This window comes from Ochlerotatus camptorhynchus, unplaced genomic scaffold, assembly GCF_037179485.1.
Source record: "Ochlerotatus camptorhynchus isolate MF236.1 unplaced genomic scaffold, CSIRO-AGI_Acam_v1.1 ptg000253l, whole genome shotgun sequence".
Lineage (NCBI taxonomy): Eukaryota > Metazoa > Arthropoda > Insecta > Diptera > Culicidae > Ochlerotatus > Ochlerotatus camptorhynchus.
The window spans coordinates 244,481-264,615 of NW_027040743.1; the positions used below are offsets into that span (position 1 = coordinate 244,481).

The 20,135-nt window shown below is 40.6% G+C and overlaps 1 protein-coding gene across 1 annotated transcript in view; it reads left to right on the forward strand.

The window, feature by feature from the left end:
• Positions 1–20,135, forward strand: part of LOC135704972 (acid sphingomyelinase-like phosphodiesterase 3b) — a 232,689-nt gene that overhangs the window by 198,682 nt on the left and 13,872 nt on the right. Inside the window, exons 7-9 of the mRNA XM_065226514.1 lie at positions 10,835–11,030; positions 11,092–11,201; positions 11,274–11,452. Of these exons, the coding sequence (XP_065082586.1) occupies positions 10,835–11,030; positions 11,092–11,201; positions 11,274–11,452 (485 nt within the window). The remainder of the gene's footprint in view (positions 1–10,834; positions 11,031–11,091; positions 11,202–11,273; positions 11,453–20,135) is intronic.

Consider the following 20,135-nt stretch of genomic DNA (forward strand, 5'->3'; position numbering starts at 1 on the left):
TCCGACCATCTCTCGCACCCAACACTCGGCAACAAATTCTGATTGCAAAAGATGGCTTCCCCCTACGCACGCCATCTAGATCGCTCATTTCAAATGCCGGCCAAAAGACGAAAGTCCGAATCACCCTCCAGCTACGGGGCTAGTAGTGTGACATGGCAAGAAAAACAGTGGAAACTTAGTAAGTGAGTGAAAGCCCTTTTCCTCATTTACACGATACGATGGGCATTACGGTTTTAATGAGTTTAACTTTTCCTAGAAATTCTTCTTAGCAAGGAAATGGTGATGGTGTTCATAAAAAATGGTGAATGCGTCTCCAAAGCAAGGTCGTGCCATCAACTAACCCCAGTCGAGCACTGGGCAGGGACAACCGAGAAACATAATGGAAAGGCATTTTCCCACTTCATACTTTGTTAGACGAACGACTGGATGGTATTTAGTCAGGTGCCTGAGTCTGTGGTGGTAATGAAACAGCAATGTTATGCAACAATCTCAAAAGCGGAGGAGAGATAGTGCGTAAGCGGAAGTCAACTCCAGCTATTTTCTTTTATGTCCCCGGCAATGGCGGCGCGGGTGTGTTAACACACTGAGGAAACTGACGCTGATGGCCAATGAGAGGTGAAAAGGGTGTGCTCTCGGTGGCGTAATTTCGTTTATGACAGCCCCTTGGTAAGATTACACGCTTCTTACTTTTTTATCTTTTTGACTTGAGGTTTGCGTGGAGATCTTAATAGCTGGTTCAGAGGGCCACATTAATAGTGAAGGTGACAAATTGTATGACCTCTGAACGGTGTGTGGAAATGACTGATAGCAAATTTGGTTCGTGTTTAAATGGTGTACATTTAAATGCTTTTATGAGAAAAAAAAAACAGACTGACTTTCCGTAATATTCAGATGTTCAGAAGAGGAAAAGAGATGATCTATGGAACTTACTAGAGTGATGCGATTAATAAAGTTCTTCCCATTGAATGTAGGTGATCTAAGATTCATGTCCAGTCAGGTAGTGTCCAGTTTATTGACAGTTCTAGATAGAGCTAGAATTAGGGCGTAACAGCTTTTGTAAACAATTAATTCTTTCGATGATTTCTAGAAAGTTAAGGCTCGCCAACGCAAATCAACAATACCATCTGGCAGAGGAAGACTTCTCCTACATGGCGGTTGTGCTAGTTTTCGTGGGCGAACTTGAGTTCCTAGAAGTCATCGATAGAAGTCATTGTTTACAAAGGTTGTTACGCCCTAATTTCAGCCCTATCTAGAGTTGTCACTAAATGCTGTTTAAAGGTTGAACACGAAAAATTGTTTCAGTCTTTCTTCATCTTTTACACGAGCCTTGTTCCCACTTGTTTGGCTGCCAAATTACATTTTCGCTTGTAATCCTTCAGTTCAATTGCAGTGTTCTTCAGTGTGTGCTTCATAATAGACCAGTATTCCTCGATTGGCCTTAGTTCCGGATTCATCTCCTTGGGAACCACTGTGACACCATTTTCGCTGTACCACTGTTTGATGGAATTTGAGTAGTGACAGCTTGCAAATTTTGGCCAGAATCCACCTCATGCTGCTCCAGAAAAGGTAGTCTCTTCTGTAAGCATCCACCTGGTAAATTTGTAGGTTCATACTTTGAGAATTAACGAAAGTTTCGATTTTCAGCCCCCTAACTGCAGATTGCTAGCCAGACTAGAAACTTTTTAGTGAATTCAGACTTCTGTTTTATTTTAAATTGTTCCGGGGCACTTTTCGTTCAAACGAGATATCAAATTCCTGCCCAGGAATTTGATCGAAAACTGCCAAAAGTGGATAGGCCGGGATTTTTTGTTTCGAGCGTACAGTTGTCATGCTTGTCTTGATTCACTATTTATACCCTTTAAAGAGTGAGATCAAACTCCAAAAATGCCCCACTTTTTTAGTCAACAACGGATACCTTGTTAAAAAAATTAAGCACTGACACCAATATTTACCATGCATCAGAACCCAAGTCTTATCCACTTCAAACTAGGGAACAACGAATAGAAGATTAGGATTCACACTAACCCTGTTTTCAAGGTAAAGTTTTGCCACTATCAACAAGGCATGAATAGTAACAATGAGTTTTTTTATAACTGAAAAATATTGTTCCCCTGGTTTTAAAGTATTGGGGACTAGGGTTCTCTGGAAGATCTTACACCATGATTTTATGGCTTACTGATAAATTGACCATTTCTTAGAAACGCAAACGGTTGACCTTCAGCAATTAAAATTCACAAACAGCTCTATTCACAGGTAAAAATGTGCACGGAATCGATTGCACTAGGTCCCAAAGACTGCATATGATGGGAAATGCTCCCGAAATTCCCATAATCTGTCGTAAAACTATGAAAAAATCTCGCACAATTTATTTGTAACCCACGGAATTTAGATCTGAAAACACTGTCAGGTTAAGTAACATCTAAGACATCATATCAAGAAGACTAGCAAATTTTTCAGAATCCAAGCGACGGATACAATAGTGCTACGCTTGAGTGAAAGTGGAAGCAACGCATAGGAGACAAGCTATCAAGAAGAATGGCATTTCTGCCAGCATTTAAGGGACAAATACTGGATAAAAATTCGCAATGCCTTTGTTTTTAGATAAGATATAAAATGAAACAAAATGTGGTCCAGACAGTGTCTTCATATCGTATATTAAATTCCAGTTTTTTTTTATAAAGCTATGAAAGTACATTTTATGTGGTCCATGTATGCCTTAGTTATGCCCAAATGAAGTATATTCCATATCTTAAGTTGTGAACTTTCAATAACAGTGCAATTCAAAATGGAATGCTAAGACGTCCATAAATGATACAAGGAAGAGGTCAAGGAATGTGTGCCCTTGATAAAAGAACATGCGCATCCCCAAATGTCGATGATGACGATGGTTGCGCTACGAACCTCTACAAAGGATTGAGCTTGATAATTTTTCTATATGATAATTTGATGAATACATTTAAACTAGGTTTGCAAAAAGACGAACTATTGTGCAGACAATTCCTTCGAAGGTTTTAAATTGCTTCAACAGTGACATAAGTGAGAAAAGCCATAAGAATTAACAACGAATATTCGTTAGCATTCCCAGTGATTAAGAAAACCCAATCATTCAGCATATTACAGCATCCAGTATAAGGACACCTAACAGTCATAATAACAAACCTGAAAAACGCCTGTCACGGCATGATCAAGCTTGCTTCTCGAAACCGGAACAGTCGTGATGTATCACAGCATAGACACGCATTTTGCAGGTTCGATATTAAGCAATTAAACATCTTCCATTTTTTTAGCTATCCATTGTACCCAATCAACACACTTCCATATCGAAAAGTTGCGGCAGCTTCGCATAGAAGTTGCTACAACCGTTTTGTGACAAGTGTGCTGCTAGGGTACTGTATCATCTGCAAAATTATATCGAAAAATCGATAAATGCAATTCACAGTTTTAATATACATAATAAATATATGAATCCTCAATACACTTTCCTGAATAATAACAAAGTTGTTCCACGTAAGACTAGGAATAGAATCTTATAAAACCAACCTTTGAGTTCCGCATGATGGTGCAAAACGGTTGGGTTGTAGACTCTCTAGAGCTGCCTCCATAATATCCGTAGAAAACACAGAAGAACTTGTTTCTTGGCTGGAGCTAATTACGGAAGTGGGTTCTTGCGTACAATGTTATTGAAATGCTTCTGTAAATTTCATAGCCAGAATATTTGATTTTTTTTCTCATGAAACCATGGTGGAGAAAGGTTTTGACGCTGATTGTTTACAATTTTGACAAGATGAAATTGAGGACTTATCACTGGTTGAAAATTGATGTTTCATAGCCAGCTTGTTTTATAGCAGCTGCTTATTAATCAACATTTGGATTGATTATTAGGTTTAATGAGAGGAATTCAAATTGGCTTTATCAGACACAATAAAACAATCATAAAACCTTAGTAATTTCCATTTCATTCCACTACCTTATTTGTATATCCATGACAGATACGCGTACTTCGTCTACAATGCGCAGACTTCTTCAGTGTCATTGATCCTTGTTGAGTAAAGTTGAATTCCGTTGTTTGTTGATCTTGAGGCTCTCTGCAACATACAGTTTCCATGATGTAGATACGGTTTGTAAAATCGTGATGTCGTCCGTCGATAGTTGGTGGTCCTCTGTGAAGATGTGTTCTGCAACCTTTGATTTGAAATCATATGTTAGGCCTTTTTCCTCTTGCTTTTTGGCCTTATTAACCTCCGCTATATGTTCTTTAAATCTAGTGGCCAAAGTTCTCTAGGCTTGTCCAAGGTATACTTTGTTACAATGATTACAGCTTATTTTATACACACCTGCTTTACCTAAAACATTAACTGGGCCTTTAGTGGATCCTAAAAATGATTTCAACTGGTTATGTCTACTGGTAAAAAAACCAAATCTAATCCGAATTGTTTTAACTGTGGTCTTAGCTTACAAGTAATATCTTGATCAAATGGAACGGACACTCGTTTCAAGGGTTCAGGTTCTGCGGTGAGTGTTATAAATAATCTCCTTTGGAGAATACTTGCTTTTTTATCAATGATTGCCTGGATTGTGGTCTTCTTGTATCCGTTGAGTCTCGCTGTTTCAAGATGTACTGTAATTCTAACCTTTCCTGTATCGCTGAGTGGAAGAGTCTGCATCCGATGAATCCTGTGGTGGAAGACGGCCATTTTCTGTTGGAACAAATGGTTAGAAGTATAGGGGATAACTCTTTTGGTGCTTGTTAGCTTCCTGTAAATTTCGTATTCAAGCAAAGATGATGGTGAAGATTCTCTGATGACTAGAATATCGATAAATACGAGTTTCCCGTCTTTTTCTACCTCGTGAGTGAATTTTATATCCTTGTGAATTCTGTTGATCTCATCTAAAATTTGTGAAAGGGTTTCCATTTTAACTAAGCTGAAGATATCATCAACAAACCTCCACCAACGGATAGGTAATAGTCCTTTCTCCTTCAGAATTGTCTCCAAGTTGGCCATGAAAAGTTCACACAGGAAGGGGGATAGGGGGTTTCCCATTTGGGCTCTTTTCATCTGCTTGTAGAAGTTACCTCGGAAAGAGAAGTAGTTATCTTCCATACAAAGGCGGGTCAGCTTAAGGTACGTCCGAACCTTGTTTCTTCATGCTGCATCCTCTCGTTGTGTTAATAGCCAGTCCTCCAAATGGTTGATCGCTTCCTTGACCGGTACGCTGGGAAAAAGAGCTGTGACCTCGAAAGATACCATAATCTCGTACTCGTTGATTTCTCCTGAAGATTGTAGTTGCTTGGTGAACTCCTGGGTATTACTAACTACTTTATTCTGGAACTGATACGGCATACTGTGGAACTCGGTGACAAGCCACTTCACTAGTTTGTGGGTGGGGAGAACCAACTGCAGGCACGATCTCTCACATTTCATTCCCCGGTTTGTGGGCTTTGGGGAGACCTTTGATCCTGGGTAGAATGGGATTGGATTCCCGTAAACGACCTGCTCCATCTCCTAATATTGATTTTCACTCCTATACGCGTTTCACTATATTATGTAAGGGGTCTACTCGAAGCTATCTATACGGTGTTGTTAATCTTCGTTGTAATCTGTGAACACATGAAGACAATGTTCCTAACAATTATTTTCAAAAGTATGGTTTTTAGCAGTCAAAAATCGAACAATGATTAACATGTCACTATGATCGATAAATTTCATGGCCTTTGATAAATGCTGCACAGTAAAAATGGGAAATGTGCAATAATTGGGTGGTGTGCAACAATTGGTAAATTTCCCTAATTTTGTGAAATAATGAAATTTTGGTTTTTTTATAAGTCCTAAAAATGTCATAACTACTAGTTAAAAAACAATTTTTAGTAGCAATAAGATGGCGACTCTATTGTTCTGACACGCTCTGTATATTTTCATAGAAAAAATGCCATGAATTTCAGTGATAAAACCAAGGAATTTTAGATGCAATTCAAGGAAGATTTAGAAAGAGCTCTAAGAGGGTTAAGACTTCAATTCCACGTGAATTGTGTGAGTTCAGAGTAGAATTTTTAAGCAGCTCTGTAAAAAATTCCAAAAAACATTGTGAAGAGGATTCCAGGATCCGTGAAGAATACCAAAAAATTCCAGTGGAATTCTTAGAATAATGTTATGAGAGGATAAAGAAATTACGAATGAACACTCTAGAGCATGTTAAGGAAATTTCTTTTCAAATATTCAGAAGATTTTAGGGCAAGATAATCCTGCACAAAATCTCAAGACAGCTCTGAGGTGAATTTCTTGGGAATAGGAATTCTTAAGAAAATTCAAATGAATTTTAAATAGAATTATGCAAAAAGCTTCAGTGAATTCAAAGAAAACTGATTTAAAACTCGATAGAAATCTAAGGACAAATTTCATGACTTTTCGATTAATCTGCAGGTTTATTCTGCAGATTTATCAAAATTTAATAATTTTATCTATGAACTGTTATAATTAAATTTTCAAGACACTTCCAGGGAAAATTTCGAACTTATTCTAGAAGAATCCTAAACTCTGTGAAAGGTTATTATTCTAAAAGAAAAGACTTGAAATAGTCCAATAAAATCCTGTAAAGAGTTTTGAGTAGCTATCAGACAGACATATTTTAAAGAATTCGAACGCAGAACCAAATTCAACCCAAGAAAAATGTTGCTTCCTTAGCAATGACCCATTCAACCTAGTGATACCTTCGGTTTTCGCTTTTATGCTTAATTTTAATTTCAATTGAACAACCGGGAACATTACCAAAATTCGGAAAAAAATATCGGGAATTGTTTTATCGGCATTCACTGGTCATAATCTTGAGTAAAATTTAAAACAATCTAGCAAAAACACAACATTGGCAGTTAAGGTCCAGCTCAGGTATATACTGAATTTTATCAAACACTTCTTCCATATACATTATATGGGTTAAATGAAATGGTCAGGATCTAAGAAAAAGTTTTTTGAGTGGCGCCGGTGATGAAGTGGTAAACATGATTGTCTCTCACTCCAGCAGGCCTGGGTTCAATCCCAGTCGGCGCTGCCGTGATGTTCTGAGGCATAAAAAATCTGATCAAGGGAAGTAAAGCCGTTGGTCTGTGGTCTATGAGTTGATAGGTCAATAGGTAGGGTCCAGATGTGCGAGATTCCATCCTGGTGTCGGTAGCATTGGTACTCAGCACGGAAAACAAGATCGACGGAAAACAAACCAGGAAAAAAAAAGAAAAATTTATTTTTGCAACTTCGTACCACTGTACATTGTAAAAGTTATACACCAGTTACGATCATTTGCAAGTATCAAAAACATGTGCTACTTAAGTTTTCATCGATTTCTGGCTTACAAACACTTCTGTTAATAGTCAATGTAGAACATGTCATTAGGTAGACACAATTTCTATCCTTTTTGAATCATCATATTGAATCACAGTTCAATGATCTTAAAGAATTCTATAATTCACTAGTAGAAAAAAGTTACAATTAGTGTTTCCTAGTCCAAAATCACTTTTCCCATTTTCGGGGAACATTTTTGACTTCTTTGAGAACAGCTATGTTTACAGTAGCAATGTGAATAATAGATTTTCACTAAAAATAGACCACACCACTTGGGAAATATACTGACTTGATTTACTTGAGGAAATCTGATGAAGTAGAAACTTCCGGATGAAACTCCGGGGAAAGATGTAGGAAAGTTTCTGGAAAAATCGTAAGATATTTCCAGGAGAAGATAGAAGGGCTACTGTGGAAGTTGGAAGAAACTTCCTGAAAAGGTTTTAAAATACTTGTAGTGAAATATGGAAAAAAATTTCGGTACAAGTTAGAAGAAACGAGAATAATATTTCCGAAGAAGCTTTAAGATACTTCTTAGTTGAGTAATTAGAATTTTTTTCAGAAGATGCCAAAAGAATCTTGCGCGCGAAATCATCCAAGAGAAAACAATATATTAATTTTTTGTGAAAACAATTGAATGCTTCATCGATCGATCGACCAATTAATAACAAATAATAACTTTCGCAAATTATACTACATAAATACCTATTTGGATACTGCATCCAAATATTTCATAATTTCAGAATATTTTCGATAATTGGGATCAGCAGTTTCCCAATCGCAGGTAGTCTAAAATTTAAACAATATTTACAATCAATTACTGTTTAAAAAATAATTCGTTCATTTTGTCGCAACATCTTTCTTCCGAGTGTATTTAAGATGCTGAAATATGGCCAAAAACCAAATGGAAACTGATTGGAGGTCAAATCCATAACACATTGTTAAAACTGTTTTGTTTGAATCGATTTTAATAAGTAACTAATAATTAAGTAAATGACTGTTTCGAAAATCCCAACCTTAGCATATTTGCATAATGTAGCATACAAATACCTAACCATTAATGTGGGCAACTGTTAATCCTACACACTACAAAAAAGACATGTAAATTTCAGTGTCCTGAGACCGACACATGCAAGCCGCCTTTTTGACATAAGAATCAGTTGAAAAGGACGAGAAGCGCACTTTTTGTCGAGTTGCATATGTTTCAGTTTCAGGACACTTAATTGTACATACCATGTTTGTTTACGTTCCATGATTTACGACAAAGCTGAATTACGACTCGTGTAAAAATAATAATTTCTAAATGTGTAGTCTTTGAAGGACCTTTAAATTTCAAACTACTTTCTAAAAAATCGAAATTTTTTCCTCATATCAACCTCAACTTAAACTATCCCACCAACATTCACACACGTACACATGATTCACGACCTCGAGTCTGTCAATCAACGTGTAGTCTTCCATATCCAAAACCTCTTTCAAAAATTGAAATCTAATTTTAGCTCCCATATTCGACCATTCGACAGACCGACACTTACTATTAATCCGGAGGGGCCTCATCTGGTTTCATCCTTTGGGATCAGTGATACTGGGCCAATATTTGCACGTAGCTAGGCTGACAGAGACAAGATCCCATCCTTCAAGCTCAATTCTGTCCTCAAACAAGACGATGGCTCCCTGTTTATCTGAAAACGAGTTGTAAGACACTGTGTGTGTATGCGATACATACATATGTAAATATTGTAATCCCCCACACACCGGACTAATTCGAAATCGGAATCGATGTTGTCTATGTACCTACTCCGAGCCACTGCGGTGGAACATGATTCTGGTGGTTGTGTATCTATTTCATATTCCATTATTCATTGGGAGATGTATATGTTTCTTGCGGGGGTGCAAAATTCGGTCAATTCTACTTTATGGCATTTTCCTGTCTCGGATTTGAAAGCTTCGGAGTCGGTCTGCTAGTTCGAAATTGGGGAGGGAGGATGAAAGTGGTCTTGTCAGACAGCAAATTGAGTTGATTAATTCATGAAATCTAGATATGATTAAGCTGGAACGCGTTCAATATAGGTCGTCTCAAACTGCATCAAGAGTGGCAGCTAGCTGCGGTCGGTGGTCGATGTGACTTGTCGTGAGGTTCCGAAGACGAATGAAAATAGATAAAGTTCAGCTTGTAATTTGGCATCTCTTGAATAATTCATTGATGAAGGTCTGTCGTTGGCTTGTGTGCATTAGTGGCGATGCAGTTGAAAATTAATTTGAACCGCTTTGCTAAAAACAGAATCAATCATCCTTGTGGAGCAGAGCAAAATTCAACAGCTTGCGGAAAAGCTCATTTTGAATGGATATTCAATCGAACGGGCAAGTGAACCCATTTCAGCTGTGTTTTCCAATAAAATTTATCCCTTTGGTCAATACCATCCCTCGAACAACTGGTGGAGCAGAAATCTCATCTGCTCTTAAATTCAATCAAGAATACTTTATCCAAACCTTCTCCACTTGCTTCAAGCGAGAAGGGGTTCCGTTTCTATACGGCAAACCCGTCCCAAGTTCATCGCATCCATTAGTCATTTCTTGTTTGATCAACCGAATCGATCCTTCTCCCTCTTCATTCACATTTTAGTACACGTGTGTTGGCGTTGTTAGGGTGATCCAATGTTTGTTTTTCGGAGATTCATCGTACTTTTTCCCTCGATGATATATTATGATCTCATGATCAACTTCGCCGATGAGCGAAATGTTTCTACTACGGGCAGATCTGGAAGATTCACAAATGCCCATTTATAAATGAAAAATCTGTTGGCATAAGACTCAAGGAGTCACCCTAGAATGCATCTATTCGATCTGCGAAAGTGCTAGAAAGCCTCTTATTTTTAGTGAGCCAGGGATCAATTTCGACTAAGCGAATGAACGAACGGGAAAGGGGAGAAAGATGAGTATTTTAAAAGCCTACATGCTTGCCCGTCCACCCACCTTACCCTTGTTGGAATATGATGAATGTTGGCCATTGGTAGTGCCGTGTCGACTGGCCAGAAGAAAAGCCTTTTGGATTTTATTTCATTTTTATTGATACCTATATTCGTTTCATTTTTTTTTCTGGGTATGAGCTCACAACAATAACAGACCGAAAGGTCGAAAGGGATCTCGGGGGAGTCTGGAGAGTTTTTCGCTTCGATACGAACCGGAGGAAGCTGAGGCCGTTGGGGGTAGTTTAGGTGTTATGTTAGTTTCAATTTCTTCGGAAATCCATGAAATCCGAATAAAGAACTGCTTCTGTGCTATGTCCCCTCTCCGTGTTTTGATACCCAGATGAACAGTGATAATGCTTTTATGGGATTGCTTTATGTGTATGACTGAAATTGATTTTTATTCTTCGGATCTTTAATTTTATGACTCTTGATTGAATTGACTTCGCTTACTTGGATCAAAAAACAACGAACATCTGATACATCCATTTAAGTGCTCTTTCTGATCGATTTCGTGATATTTTTTCTTCTTTGGGACAGGTATATATTGTAGGACATATACCACCTGGTTCGGACGAGCGGCACATTGGCCACATGCCGTACGGACACACGAGTTTCACCGAGAAAAACAACCTGCGCTACCTGCGGCTGGTGAAGAAGTACTCCAGTATCATTCAGGGACAGTTTTTCGGTCATCTGCACTCCGATTCATTCCGGGTGGTCTACAGTGATAGCGGTAAGTTAGTTGGAAACCTGCCTGGAAATAGATACTTGAGCATCATTATCCTCTCTGCCAGGAAAACCAATCTCGTGGATGATGATCGCGCCCTCGATCACACCTCGGAAGATGTCCGAATCAAACAACCCTGCGATGAGGTTATACAAATTTGACACCGACACGGGTCAGGTAAGATTGCGCTCAGACCAGTAAAATGTTTAGTTTACGTTTATGAAATTGAATTATTCATTCGTTCAAAAGGTTCTGGACTACACTCAGTACTATCTGGACCTGGAGCAGGCAAACAAGCTGGGCGAAGCGGCGTGGCAGCCGGAGTACAACCTGACGACGTACTACTACGGTCTGGGGGAGGTTTCATCTGTGGCGCTGCATAATCTGGCAGATCGGTTCACCAACGCGGACGATACACAGTTTATGAAGTGAGTACATATTTCGATGTCCGATATCCTACATTAATAGACGATCCCTTCACTATCAAGTATGAGATGTGCATTCGAATCTGCATCACCTTTGTTCATTCGCAAAACAAAAACCTTCTTCAAATAACTAAAATATAACTTACTTATCGTGGGGACCACCCTATTTTCATCTGCAATTGTGCAATTACCGAAACAAAAAAAGGAAGACAAAAATCGATAGTTTCAGTAGAATGGTGGCTTTGGGATCGTTTAAATATTACATTTACATTTATCTCATATTATACTATCAATCAACTCTATAATGCAAAGCAGGCTTGGATTAATCCAACGATTTTCTGCTCTGCAAGAAAAAATTCTTGCCACTAGAGTACCGTTCCCCTTTACATCTCAACAAACCACAGTGACCCGAAAACAATAATTTCTCGCCGTTTTTGTCAGTGTTCATTTTCTAAGTTTTAATCAACAAAGATAACAAAACTGCTACTAAATAGCAAGATATAAATAATATCAGACTCAATTCTTTTCAACCCCCATGAAACCCCACATAATCGAGTGGACAATCACATAACTTCTGTAGGAACTTTATCATTCCAACACCCACATCACTTCTCAAAATGGTGAACAGATTGTCAACTTTTACAAATCTCAGTACTAAAACATCAATCAAAAGAACGTCAAAGACAAAGCTGCAGGAAAACCGGTAGCTACTCCACTACAAATACATACTGTAAACTCCTCCCGGTATATCCGGAGAAAAAAAAACTTTCAATCAAAGTGCTTGTTACTTCATACCGTGCCGATTCAAATTTCGGACACTTAAACTCGAATTTCGGACACTTTTAAAAGTTGATTATCTCGGTCGAATATGATCCACATGTCTTGTAAATTTTAAATTTTTTTGACTAGTGCCCTCCACGATCATCTAACATTATTCCTTTGTTTCTAACTGGATGTAATATTTAATTAAAAATGAAAGTGTCCGAAATTTGAATCGTCCGAAATTTGAATCGTCCGAAATTTGAATCGTCCGAAATTTGAATCGGAACGGTACGTGAAGTTTTCAATTTTGCCTGTGGATTTGAGGAAATAATTCAAGGCCTCTCACTCATCAAGTGAGTTAGGCAAAGGAGTGCGTATTTGATTTTGCCTGTGGATTTGAGGAAATAATTCAAGGCCTCTCTTTCAACAAGTGAGTTAGGCAAAGGAGTGCGTATTTGATTTGTATTGTCGGCCCATCAATGACCCTTCGCTCAATTTTAACTTCTGTTCAATTTTCACACTGCCGTACTTTAACGAAACTATCAATCTATCCTCAGAACTTTCTTACTTACTTACTTAAGGGTCCTGTGCACCACCAGTGGTGCAAAAGGCCAACGTGAAAGACTTCCATCCTGAGCGGCTTCTCGCTTTTGCCTTGACCTGGGCCCATCGATGACATCGATGATGGAGCTCGGCATTCGAGATCCAGTTGTGAGGCCACCAGGCACGAATTATATACCGCAGGCATCGGTTGATGAAGACCTGCAGCTTTTGAGTGTTCTCCGCTGATACACACCACGTCTCGCTGGCGTATAACAACACAGATTTCACGTTCGAGTTGAAAATTCGGATTTTGGTGCATTGACTTATCGGGTTGGATCTCCATACGTTTCGTAAACTCGCAAAGGCAGCCCTAGCCTTCTTGATTCGTGCACCTATGTTGCTCTTGGTCCCACCGTCAGTCGCTATTTGGCTGCCAAGATATTGGAAACTTTCGACCTTCTCCACTGCTTGCCCCGCTACCGTAAAGTTGGAAGGGTTGCCCGTGTTGATATCCAACGATTTGGTCTTGATGACGTTGATGGTGAGGCCCGCCGCAGAGGAGCGTTCGGCTAGGTCATTGAGCTTACTCTGCATATCAGAGCACCGTTGTGCTAGTAGAGCAACTTCTTCTTCTTATTTTCTTCTTCTTCGCATTTAAAGCTTATTGCATATCGCATATTAGCTTATTGCGTGCTCTCAACTTAGTGTTCTAGATGCACTTCCACAGTTATTAATTGAGAGCTTTTGATGCCTGTACCATTTTTGCATTGGTATAATTGTGTGGCAAGTCCAATCATACTTCTATGCCCAGGGAAGTCGAGAAATTTTCCAACCCGAAAAATTCCTAGACCGGACCGGGAATTGAACCCAGCCACCTCCAGCATGGTCTTGCTTTGTAGCTGCGCCTTTACCGACTGAGCTAAGGGAGGCCCCATATAGTAGAGCAACATCATCAGCCAAATCGAAGGCGTTGAGATGCTCCATGGTGATAGGCTGCCAAAGCAGCCCACGGTTCGGTACACGGTCAATTGCACGTCGATTACGATGAGAAACAGTAGAGGTGATAGTATACATCCTTGTCTCACACCATCGACTACCCGGATAGGGTCGGACAAGGATCCGTTATGCAGAACTCTGCACGTGAAAGCCTCATACTGCGATTCGATGAGGTTGACGATCTTATCAGGCACTCCCTTGCGTCTCAGGGCGCCCCACAGATTCTTGTGATTGAGACGGTCGAAAGCTTTTCCGTAGTCAATGAATACCAAATAAAGGGACTCTTGGAATTCATTGACCTGCTCCAGGATGATGCGGAGCGTGACAATATGGTCCACACAAGATCTTTCGGCACGGAATCCTGCCTGCTGCCGTCGGAGAGTCGCGTCGATCTTCTCCTGTATCCGATTCAGGATAACTTTGCACAGAACTTTGAGAACAATACACAGTAACATGATGCCTCGCCAATTGTCGCACACAGTCAGATCCCCCTTCTTTGGGATCTTCACTAAGATTCCCTGCATCCAGTCGGCCGGAAAAGTCGTGGTGTCTCAGATATTACAGAATAGTCGATGCAACATTTGTGCGGATAGCATGGGGTCAGCTTTGAGCATCTCTGCTGATATGCGATCGACCCCTGGAGCCTTGTTGGATTTCATGCTTCGGATAGATGCTTCAATCCCCTGCAGTAATGGGGTCTCGGAATTGACGCGAATGATGCGCCGCACCCTAGGTGGATCATGCCGAGATGTTGATGGCTGGTTGGCCGTCGAAACTTGAAGAAGTTGTTCGAAGTGCTCAAACCAGCGTTTCAGCTGGTCAGTTGGGTCGGTAAGCAATTGTCCAGTCGTGTCCTTCACTGGCATCCTCGGATTCATCCTTGCTCCACTCAGGCGTCGTGAGATATCGTAGAGGAGGCATATATCGCCAGTGTTTGCGGCTTTCTCCCCTTCGTCGGCCAGGGAGTTCACCCACGCTCGCTTGTCCCGTCTGCAAGAGCGCTTGACTTCCTTCTCTAGAGCCGAGTACCGTTGACGGGCTTCGTTCTTGGCTCCTCTGGTTCTCGCCCGCTCTATCGCGGCTTTTGCTTCTCTACGCTGCTCAATCTTCCGCCAGGTTTCATCTGTGATCCACTCCTTCCTCTGGGTGCGCAGCTCACCCAAGTTGTTCTCTCTTGTTTCTATAAAGGCATTCTCTAAGGCCGTCCATTGTTCTTCTACGCTGCCACCTTCTGGAAAGTCCGCAGCTCGAGTCTCAAGATCTTCAACAACGGCGTGTGTCTCTCCTCTCATCGCTGGATCCACGCCATGCGTATGCGGATTTCACCGATTAGAAGGTGATGGTCAGACGCGATGTCGGCGCTGCGTTTATTCCGGACATCAAGAAGGCTCCGTCTCCATTTTCGGCTCATGCAGATGTGGTCGATCTGATTTTTGGTATGTCCATCACGGGAAACCCACGTGACTTTGTGCACCAATGGGGGGAAAGCGAGCCCCCGATCACCATGTCGTTATTGCCACAAAATTCTGCAAACAGCTCACCGTTCTCGCTCATTTCGCCGAGACCATGGCGTCCCATGACACGCTCATAGTCCGTGTTGTCGGAGCCGATCTTCGCATTGAAGTCGCTAGTGTAGATCTTGATGTCACCCTTTGGAACCTTATCCACGACGGCATTCTGACTGTAAAAATTCTCCTTGACCTGTAGCTCGGCAGCATCGGTTGGCGCCCTGGATTATGGTAAGGTTACGAACCCGTGTTCTAAGTCTGGCAACGATTATCCTTTCATTAACAGGCTCCCACTTGATGAGCGCAGCACTTGGCTGGACGCTAAGTAGGAGACCAACTCCATGCGTTTTCACCTCGAATACCAGAGTATAGTAGTACCTGTCCTGACGGCAGTTTGTGTTCTCCAAAGTATGGCCAACGAACTTCACTCAGTCCCAGGATTTCTAGCTGCCAATTTACCCTGCGGGGCTAACGTCAATACATTCCATGATCCAATTCGTGTTCGTTGTTTTGCGCTAAAAGTTGTTGCCGTTAAATCAGTTCGATGTCTTTCTCTGTTGGTTTCTGTAATAATTGTAAAGGTTTCAGAGACAGTAGGTGGTTGACCTAAAGTCTCCTATCCGCCGTGATAGGGCTGCCATCTTAGGTGTAGCTTTTGGGGAAGAGCATTTCTTATTCAGCCGCTGGATGCCAGTCAGACGCTGTTTGAGCCGCACCTCCATGGTGAACAGACGCTCGGGTTCGCGAAGCATTTCCTCTATCACCGTGCTATGGCTACCGCACCAGTGTTCGCGTCACACCTCCTCACTCTGCTATTGTCGGATTGACAACATTGCCCAGGCTACGCCAACCAGCTGTTTCCATGTTTCAGCTGGCAGTCTTTTGTGATTATATGACTCGCGGAGGCGTGAGGTAGAAACTTGTGAGAACCGGAGCTAGGTATATCGCTCCTTCCAGATTGTCACTTACCATTTTGTAGCCAGAACTTTCTCTAGCTAATAAATTATCGCACTTATGCTCGGTAAAAAAAAAATGGCCCTCTCCAACACTTCCCGTAGAATTCTCATCTGAATGATTTTCAAAAATTCCAACCTTTCCAAAACTATCAAGTCTAAAACAGCAGTACAACAAACGAAGATTCGATTTTGGGCATATTCTTTTGAATATTTTTTTCTCAGAAAACAATTGTGAAGTAACAGCATAAATAAAATGTTTCAAAATTATATCAACCTTTAAAGTGTTGATTCTGAAACTTCAGAAAAGTTTGCACCTCAAACAAGCCTCCATTCACTAACTACCTGGCATATTATAAAAGCGCAGCAGTTCCATTTCAAATGACGATTTTTTTTTTTCGATCAACCTACTACGATTTGAAACTTTGCAAAGTTGTTTGTTATTGTTCAACATGCCATTTTACATATTTGGTTTTTTGGGGCATTTTGGGCTTTTGCAAAAATGATACACATCAATAGAAAAACATATATCTCGCGATCGATTTGTTTGATCGAGAAGGTGTCTTCGGCGAAGTTGCGGACACCTACATTTATCGAATATCTTTGAAACAGTATTAATATTAAAACACATTAAATTTACAACAAAAAAGATCATTGTGCTTAAATTGCCCAAGGTTGTTAGTTTCAAGTAGAAATACTCAGAGGGAGAGATGGGCGGATAGAATGTTTTGAGCCAAATGAACTGTCAAAATCTGAGTCAATCAAACATTCCAATTCGAATTTTTCCGAGGATTTCTTATTCTTACTAGAATAAATTTGAGAGTATTGCAATCGAACAGAAATTCAATCACCTTTATGTTTTGTGTGCTTCTCAAATTCAACTAGTTTTGGAATTAAAAACAATATTCTAACTCTATCGATTAATTGACCTTCGTTGGTCAATGAATGGCACCAAGAAATGTGCAAAATATTGCGATTCAATCGATTATTATTTTGCACGTAAATCGAATCAAAAATAAAAGTCATTTGAAATGCTAGGTTCTAGCAAGGGTTACAAGATAATTTAGGAACAAATCCCTGCTGCCGAATTGTATTTTGTTTTCTCCGCCTATCTCTCCCTCTGAGTATTTTCTAGAATATGTAAGATTATGAGGCGAGAGTCAAATCGGTCGAACTTTAGCACACATCCGAATAAAAATTCTCAGCGAACTAGCCTGCAAAACCTGACGGACAAAAATCACCTCCTAACGATTCGTCACTTTTCTTGGAAGTGAACAGCCAATCATCTCCTCTTTAAGCGTGGCGATCCTCCAAAATTGATAGCAATCATCTCCAAATGTGCGTTCAATTATTCATCAATTACGCTCTCCATCAGTGATATCGTTATTCTTTCGGAAAAAAAAACCACCACAGTTAGTTTACGTGCGTACTTGATGCCTGAGATGCCACTGCCTGAGTTGAAAAAAAAAATATATAGGCTTTCTGGCCCTCCCAGACAACCTATTCACACGCAATCGTCACGCGCCCATTTGATAAATCGCGAAATCCATAGTGCTCCCGGGAACGCTCCATCGCAATCCGTTTTCGCCGAAAGATTACAGCGGTGTGGATTTCAGTCCGCACTGTGTTACTGCTTCCTTGCAAATTCAGCTCGCGTCGTCGTTCCGCAGTCACAGGGACCAAAAGGGAAGTCAATTCAGCTGAAAGGTCAGAAGATAAAACCTTTTACCCGTCTTTCCTGAAGGAGGTTCCGCATGGCAAGAGCGTTGTCAAGTGTGTCGTTCGTATGGTGGAAGAAGGTATGTATAGGTACAATACTGACTGGGCTCACCGCGAAATTTACAGCCTCTTGAGTTATTTGCCCTGTCATTGTGGAGGATTTTCGTGGCGAAAACAGATTTGAATAAATAAACTGCCTCCCATTCGCAGCAGCTCGATTGTGCCTTTGCGTTTGGCCAAATCTGCGGTATCAATCCAACAATGCTCGACCAAGTTGGTATTCCCGACGGGGACATTTCGCTTGTAGTCGGGAAAATAAAAAAAAGCTAACACTTGAAGTGTATGGTATGTGTATGTATTTTCCGAATTGATTCAACGCCACACCATTCAACGGACCAACTGACGAAGAACTCGTGCCTGAAATCGATTCTTATCGAATAGAAAAACTTTTTAGCCAAACGGCAGCCACTTTTACGGATCGATAACTTTCAATACCACTTATAAATATAAATATTGGTTTCGTTCCATTACCCAGTGGCCCACTACTGAGCGTATACACTCACACACATCCGATCAAATGACTAAAAAAAAAACCACCGAAAGGTCTGCGTCGTATTTTTACTGATTTTATCGCCGGACAAAATCAGGAGCGTGCAAAAAAAAATATCTCTCAAACCGAAATTTATCTAACCCAAACTTGGAGCTCCGAGCTTTAATCCATTTCAGAGAAGCAAAATGTGACACACGCAGTTTGCTGGCATTCCCGAGATTGTTCATATTTTTGCTTCCCATCCAATCTCGATCCCCCACAGGCTCTTCGGTAGAATATACGAAAAACTATCAACTTGCAGTGGAGGGAAAACATTACCCACCCTTCCTCCCGCCACCCGCCGTTTGCCGACTTGACTTGGATAAGATGAGCAGGAACATCTTTTCTTCTTTATTTTATCAACCGTCAGCGTGGTGGTGAAAAATTCCTGCCCGACTATGAGTGTAGGTACAGCGTTCCATGCACGAGCGGAAATCCTGCAAACGACATAGCTCTTGAGCAAATGGAAAAGTTTTCTGATTTCACACAAGAAAGATTATTATTAACTCTCTCTCTCTCTCTCTCGTTTGGCTTTTCTTTTGGATGGAGAAAAGTAAAAAGGAAATGCGGAATAAATCCTGCTGCAGTGAGAGTCAAATCTTCTTACACATCTATGTTGGTTCATGTTTGAATTTTAAGTCAAAGTGCGGATCAATTATAAACTTTTACTAGTACATATTATAACTTAACATATTTCTTCAAAGCAATAACCAAAGCAACCATTCCAAAATAGTACCAGACTTAATCAGTTGGCACACTTTCATTACAATAAGTTACAGCAACTTGTTTATGACTGAAATAATTCGTATATAAGTTTCTACAATTGATTTGTTAGGAACGAACACCCCTCGAACAGAAGTAGGGCATGTTATTCCTAAGTGCACCTTCGAATGCGCTACTTACTCACACGCATACCTTGTCCAACCAGATCATGCGATGATACCTCTTTCTTCGAGGTTCTCGATGATATTAACAGTACCATTCATCAACCAGCTGACAATTTCATCGTTGGTAACAAACGTGTGCAAATCGTATGTGGAAATTCCAAAAGCACCTCGTCTCAACAATCGAATCTGAAGTCCACCGACACCGGTGCCACTGCTGAATCGAGACCAGTTACATCTGCTAATCCTCCCAATCAAACAACAAACCTGATGAACTCCACTTCAATTACACCTCAGCAACAAACCACTGGGCAACCTGGACCATTATCCGTATCAACCGGTTTCAATTCACTCAAGGTTGCTCGAAAAGAGCCTCAGCTGAAAATTGACGAACACCAAGTTGCATACTACGTGACACCTTTCGCACCAGATCAAACCGAAGTAGCTATTCGGGATCACATCTGTGATATTACCAACGTCGACCCCTCCATGGTGAAAGTAGTAAAGCTAATTCCCAGGGGTAAGGATTAGCGTGACCTAACATTTGTGTCCTTCAAAGCCACTGTACCAAGGAACGCTCAAACCGTCGTTGAGGATACATGGTACTGGTCAGAAGGAGTCGAAATCCGAACCTTCGAATCTCGTGAAAAAAACTACTCGAGCTCGCGATCATCAGGAAACACTTGATTGACAAGTAACGTGTTATCGCTGCACACACCTGTACCAATACTT